Genomic DNA, 7,116 nt, shown 5'->3' on the forward strand with positions numbered 1-7,116 from the left:
ATAAAATAGTTAGAGAAACCAAAGGCCATTGCATTATTATGGTTGTAGAACTCAAGCACTGATGTAGTAATGCTAGCTTAAGGTTGCCAGAATCTCACTATCTGGAAAACAGTGATAAAAGGCCCATCCAACAAGAGTATTATGAGGATTAATTGGGTATATGTTGAAAAGTACTGCACGGTTTTATCATGCATTTCTGTTGATTTCACTTTTGAATCAAAAGTCACAGAAATAAATTGGTGTGGCCCAGATGGGAAAAATATATGCAACACTAATTTTTTTCTAAAGCCCCACTACAAGCCATTGAGGCTAAAAATTATTTTAAAGAATGTGAAAGTGTTTCATTTTTTTCAAGTGAATATGTTCTTTCCTGTGCTGAAGAAATGGAGGACTGGCTTTCCTATCTGTTTGAAGATTAATCTACATTCAGGATTTTCTAGCCTCAAAGTTGTCTTGTGAGAGCAGTACTTACTGACAGGAACAAAAACTAATCCACATTAAGCAGTTTAATATATTCAAAAATGAAATGTCAGGCAACATGAGGCAAAAATGTGTTCCTTTGTCTCTTTTTTTTCTAATTGAGTGGGGAAAAAAATCACCTTGACATAGGGGCGGTTAAAAGCTGGTATTTGTGGAGCTATTAATTTGATCTGGTAGAAAGTGGCTTTCATGAAAAGCAGCAAGTTAACTGAACGTCACCATCTTTGCCATTTTTGGAATATTACAATTTACATTCCCTTTGCAGAAGTTCTGCTAGCTTTTCGGTCAGTCGGCATTGTCCATTTGCTTTTTGTGCTTGATGATAACAGTGGGGTGACAGCCAAGACAATAGCTATATTTTGTCTTAATGGGAGTGCACAGGATTTTTGATGCATATGCATGTGTATATATGGGATCAAAACTCAGAATGGAATCAATTTGCCAGGCCTTATTATTTTAATAAGCTGTTTCTTTTATTATGATGATGATGGTAAAGGAGATAAGAAACAAAAAGGAACCTTTGTGCCTAGAGTTCTTTCCAGAGAAGACAGACTCCTTAAAAAGATGTCTATACTGTATCTCTTCTGGCATTGATGTTGGATGCTGGGATGCTGCCAGTTGGATTATTTGTAGCACAGCTGTGACATTCTGTAATAACATCTGTGCTGCTGTAGGAGGTATTTCCCTTTAAACTATTCCTTAGATGCTCAGAGTATCAGTCAGAGCAGGGCTTCCTTGGTATAAAGGCTATGCAATTGTTCATGAAATCTTTTCTGATTACGTGCTGTCCTTAGAAGACTATTTAATTGCTTACATGAGGGAATAAATAAAAATAATTAGAAACTTTTTTGAATTTGAAGGGAAAAAAAAAATCTCCTGATATAGACCTAGGCATAAATGTGAGACAGTGTATATCTCTCTGATATACACTAAGTTGACAGTCACAAACTCCAGTCTATCAAGTGAACAGATAATGTGCATTTTAGCATGCTTATGTATGTAAGAGGTATCTGTATTTCTGTGATTCTATCAGTTTCCAGATCATATGCTCAAGGTCTAAATTACTTTTCCTTCCGAATAAAGTTTCTACCCTGTTTCTACATTTCAGCATCTTGAGGTGTTGAGCTAAGCACTTAGTCCTAAACTTGAGGACTGAAAAAAATGGTGCCTTAGTCATTATTTGGGTACTGCTTTTAAAAATGTAATATTTAGAAGGAGGCACCTTTTAAGTATCTCATGGAACCAAGAGTCCCATGCCCAGCATCCTGCTCAACCTATCTCATGGTCCTGGGAGTGTCTTCCCTGCCAGGATGTGGTTACCTTCTGAGTTCCCAGCACAGGGCACACTACATGTCCTGTGTGGCTGTAAATGGTTTGATACAAACCCTTTGGATCCCACTGTCAGAGCAGCTGATGAATTCTGTGACAGGGAGATGCTGAGTCAGGAGTATTGACAAGGAGCTGTGCTGGAGGCATCCCTGAGTCATGCTCCCTGACTGTTTGCTGTTTCTGTTCTATGAATTGTATGTTTCCACTCAGTGAGTGGCACAGCTTCAGACTATGACTCCTCCCAGAGCTTTGCTTTTAGTCTGGTTGCTAGGAGATGGAAGCTTTGAGTTCAGGTTCCCCCCACCAAAGCTATCAAAGACTTCACATTCCAGATTTTACACCTCTTCACTGTGCATTGCAACAAGAAAGCACAGTTCTGGTCTGTTGCCTCTTAGCCGTGTGCTCCAACACACAGGCTAGCATGCAGCAGCATACAGCCTTGTGCAGCCCTGTGGCCAGGCTCTGTTGTGCTCTTCCATGAGCTCAGTGCATCTGCTCTGAAAAAAGCTCACTGCTGTGTGTTCACTTCACATGGTGGGTTCAGTGACCAAGAGGGGCTCTAGAGTGCATGTATATTCAGGAACAGCAAATCTGTGGTACACAAATAGATAGGATAAGGAGATGCGCTTCTCATCTGTGGGACAGCACTTCTTGGCTGTTCAGGAATTACTCTGGAGTTATTGGTACATGTATTGGTAAAGATATGCTGTATAAGTTGTGTCTGTACAGTTGTTTTGGCAGCTTACATGATTTAGTTCCCTTCGCTCTGCACCCTTGATAGTGGCCCGGGTATTGGTAAATTTGCTGAAGATCCCTTGAAAATTTTCATGAGCATAAACTGAGGGCTTGAGGGAGTTTATAGCAGAAAGGATCATCTAGTTTTAGAAATAAGGATCCCAACCTTGAGACTGCTAAGGAATTGGGTGATTTATGCTTTGTTGCCAAGAAATAATTTTCCTGTATGACTTATGAATATTTTCTTGTAGAAATTAATATGTTATCTCCTATGGCAGATATCAGTTGCCTTTGGAGTTAAAAGGTAAATTATATTAAGGTTGAATTCTTTGCAAAAAGAAAAAAAAATCATGTAATTTTTACTTGAGTCTATCATTGTTTAAGAAAATGTGTACAAGACCAATTTGGCCAACTCTTAAAAAAAAGATTGCAGAGCTTAGCTTCAGCTCATATTAGTGCCCAAGAGGTCTCATTCTGATTGTTTATGGAGTTAATTATGTGATGATTCAACATTCTGTATTAAATATATTATTAACAGAAATTTTAATATGTTCTATCTTGTGAGTCATCTCAATTATAGCCCAATCTCTTTAGCCAGTAAATAACTAAAAGACAGGGATCTCTTCATCTTGGAAAAGCTGACGGTGAGATCGACTAATGCAAACAGGAAATCTGCTTCATGGCCATTTTTTTTTTCTTCGACAGAATCTGGATGCTGTTTGAACTATTTGATTCTTCCATTGCTGATATATACATAGATATTTCTGAAATGTTTAAAAGTTTGTAATTTTTTTGTAGCAATCTCAGAAAATTTGGTATATTTAGCAACCAAACTTGTTTTTTTTTTTTTTTTTTCCCCAATATTATAGCTCCTTAGATCTGTTTTATTTGAACTTACTGAAATGTGTTTGTCAGACACTGGTGGTTTTCCTTTAGCATCTAATAAAACAGTCAATCTTAATGCTTTTTTTCTTCTTTTTCACTTGGTGTGGCCACTGTGAGTCTGAGTGGAGGTATGGGGCTCTCAGCAGTACTTACAGCATCTGATGGAGGAAAACAGACTTCTGAAACAATCTCCTCACGGGGAAAGTTGTGGGGCAGTTGTGCTAAATATTGTTCTGTATCATGCAAGCATAACAGAAGTAAACAGAGTGTTAGGGAAATGTATGATGTGCAGTTGTTGCTCAATTGCAAGATCATAAATGCTTTCAAATCATGTCTGTGGAATCATCTTTGCCCTTTGATCCTTGTAGGCATGGTCACTGTCTGAGCCATCTGCAAATAGGGAAAATGTGACTATATTCAGTTTCTCTACTCCTTCTGTCACTTCTGAGAATGATACTTCAAGAGAAGTACTTGGAGCATTTTTCATTGATTTCTTTTATTGAGAAGGAGACAGTTTTCCTACTTAGAGAAGTGATTCCTGTAGTCAGAAAGTAATGGCTTCTTTCTTGTTTCCCATACTATTTTTAGACAGAGGTGGGTTTTGCAGGAGACAGTGAGCTCTTCAGGATGAGAGGATGCCTCTTCCCTTTTAAGAAACAGTATGTTTGGCTATGGAGCACAAATAAATAAAAATACAGGTTTCCCATAGATCTGAGATTATTTATTAGCTGCTGTTCTGCCTCTCAGAGACATGTCTGTGCTTGTTTAATGTGAATTAAAATTTTGTGAAAGCAAGTACATGGGAAGTCTTAACAATGGAAGAGACACTTCTTATGCAAGGTAGAATGAAGGAAAAAAAAAAAATAAACACAAAACACTCAAAACCTTTCTTTGTTTTTGCAGGATGAGGCTACACCAGCTGACAAACAGTATAAACAGGAGCCAGCCCAGGTCACTTACTCAACATCAGCTGTTTCCAGCACACAGGAGGTGTTGTACATCAATGGAAATGGGACCTACAGTTACCATAGTTACAGAGGGCTCGGAGGTGGGCTGCTAAATCTCAACGATGCTTCTAGCAGTGGTGAGTTGCCTTATGAAATATGTCTCTGTGTGTATGTGCTCTCGTGTGTGTTTACTCTGCTGCACAGAAAGCTAGTCCAAGGGATTCAGTATCCATGGAGTGTAAGTGGATAATGAGGAGGAATGCAATCCTGCAGATGACTACTGCTAAACAAAATCCTTGCTCTCTGGATGTTACAAGTCCCTTTCAGTTTCAAAGGACTAATTCACAACAGTCTTCAGTGAGACTGAACTCATGCTGTGTGGCTGGAGTTTGAAAGCATGAAGCTCCATACTTTTTATGAAGGAAATGAATTAGCATAGATTTCTCAGATGGTTTGTCTGGCTAACTTAATTTACTGTAGGTAAGAATCTGGCATGACAAGTGTCAAATGAAAAAATCCTCAGTCATCGAGGAGTTTTCTGCTTCAGGTGCGTGGACTAACTTTGGCAAGACAGGAGGTGTTCAGCTGCGGCATACATTTTTCAGCATGCTAAGCAATTTTCAAAATGTTATCAAGGCTGCAGCCTGCAGTTTATGGTATACTGGTGACCTTCAGTTGCATCTTCTTCATCTCTCTTCTGTGAATGATTTGTGCTATGTATTTAAAAGGCTCTTAAAATGCAGTATTTTAATTCGCAAAATTGTTTCACTTAGAGAGTGAATGATGATTACAGTTGTTTCCATATGAATGAAAAACACATACGGTGTTTAATATGATTTCTAATCAAACGTTTTCACAGGAGTAAGACTGTGGAAATCTGTTTTCCTGGGAAAATATACAAGAACTTTAAAATTATTTTACACTATTTTACATTATTACATTATGGTCAGAGAATGTTTAAGTAAGTTCCCACTGAAAACAGTTTGCGTTTGCTCCTTCGTTCAAGTATAGGTAGGGTTGATCTTCCCATGCATCTTCTTTGTCTGTAGAACCCATCAGAATTGTTCTATGTAATCCTAAACTGTGGTTTATGTGCTATGTGGAATCATGACTGTGTTGTATTCCTGTTCTTCTGTTCAAACCTCTTGTAACTGGATACGTTTTCGTAATTCCCTTTTTACAATGGACTGCAGATTTTAGGCAAGAGTATTTTGTCACTTCTGTATAGGCTTTATTTAAAAAAAAAAAAAAAAAAAAAAGAAAAGCATCATAAATTAGTCTTGCTTCCAGATTAGAAGCAATGCTTTCTTTGTATCATTAATGTAGAGGAGTCTAATGCTTTGTTGTAACTAAAGCTGAAGATGGTTTTTGTAGGGAAAAAATGGTTATACTGTAATCCAGAGACTGCACAGCTAACGTTGTCGCTTAACTGTGGGGAGTTCACTGCATTCCACTGTGTAGCAATACCAGGAAACAGGAATCAGTGGAATGCTTATGGGTTGCATAGTGATGTATGTCCAAACATTTCTTCTTCCTCTCCTTTTCCTACTTGCCCTGGCAAATTTGGCTTTTTTTTTTTTTTTTTTTTTTTTTTTTTTTTTTTTTTTTAAACTTTGGAAGACCAAGTAAACCATTGCACCTCTTCCAGTTGGCTCTGCACAGTTGCAGCATTGTACAGAGTTGTCCATCTTCTCTGCAGGGATCTCATGGGATCCAGAACTGCACAAACTTACTACCTGTGTGACTGCACTTGGAAACCAGTTGTTAATGCTAACAGTCTAGCTGGCTGCAGGCCTGAGTCCCACCTGCCATTTCAAGAAGTTCATTAAGGAAGTTGTGGAGTCAGAATGCCACAAGTTTCTTAGTTTCATTGACACTAAAGCAATCAGTAATCAAACTGATTATCTCTGGATTACTGAGTGCAAAGTCTGTAGCTCCATTAGCTAGTATCCCTGTAGGACAAACTTGGAGGATTTGGAGGTCAGTTATTTGGGATTTGATCATCATCTCCTACATGTTCACGGATATTTGGTTTTTCATTCTTGACTGGGGTTGTAGTTGAGTAGTAACAAATTCCCTTCTGACTGATCTCATATGGTGGTTGTTTTCAATCATTGTTAATTTTGGGGAATCTTGTTAATTCCCTCTCTGGAAAATTGAGAGTTTTTTGCAAATTGCTTTTAGAACCTAGATGAATTTTAAGAACACATTTCCTCTTCAGTTTAGAAACCAATCAAATGCTCTCATCACCTTTACAAGTGTTCTTCTAGTGTAAGAATAAATACACATCTCAGTCAGAGTACACATATAAACAAATACAGTCTGTTTTTGTGTATCTTCTAAAACAAGGAAAAAGGAAGAAGTTGGAAAAGCTAGCTAAAATTCGTAGCTTGAGTATCTATTTCTGGGCATTTCCACTCAGTTAACAATTTAATTTCCTTCCCTATAGAGTTCATTCCTACACTGATACCATCTTACAGGCTTTGCTGTTTGCTCACCAAACAGTTTGGTGGCTTTGGCTCAGGGAACTATCTGTGTCTGCTGTTGCAGTGCTTCCCTCCTCAGTCTATCCTTCCACATGGCAAATTACAGATCCATAATTAGCTCCTTACACAACCGTATGGAGTGAGCCTTCATGCAACAGCTAAATACGAGCAAGCAGCAGCTTGTACAATGACCCTTATTTTATTGTAGGAGTGAAATAAACACATCAGGGAAAGGTGTGGTCTTTAAGTCCTTT

At 38.2% G+C, this 7,116-nt stretch overlaps 1 protein-coding gene across 4 annotated transcripts in view; it reads left to right on the forward strand.

Annotated features, from left to right (window-relative positions):
• The window catches only part of NOL4 (nucleolar protein 4), a 183,867-nt gene that overhangs the window by 168,354 nt on the left and 8,397 nt on the right, over positions 1-7,116 (forward strand). For all 4 annotated transcript variants that reach the window (XM_042839931.1, XM_042839932.1, XM_042839933.1 and 1 more), the window contains one exon: positions 4,333-4,513. In XM_042839931.1, the coding sequence (XP_042695865.1) occupies positions 4,333-4,513 (181 nt within the window). The remainder of the gene's footprint in view (positions 1-4,332; positions 4,514-7,116) is intronic.

Source organism: Centrocercus urophasianus, unplaced genomic scaffold, assembly GCF_019232065.1.
Source record: "Centrocercus urophasianus isolate 14NV4802_14NV808 unplaced genomic scaffold, USGS_Curo_1.0 seq_11, whole genome shotgun sequence".
Taxonomy (NCBI): Eukaryota; Metazoa; Chordata; class Aves; order Galliformes; family Phasianidae; genus Centrocercus; species Centrocercus urophasianus.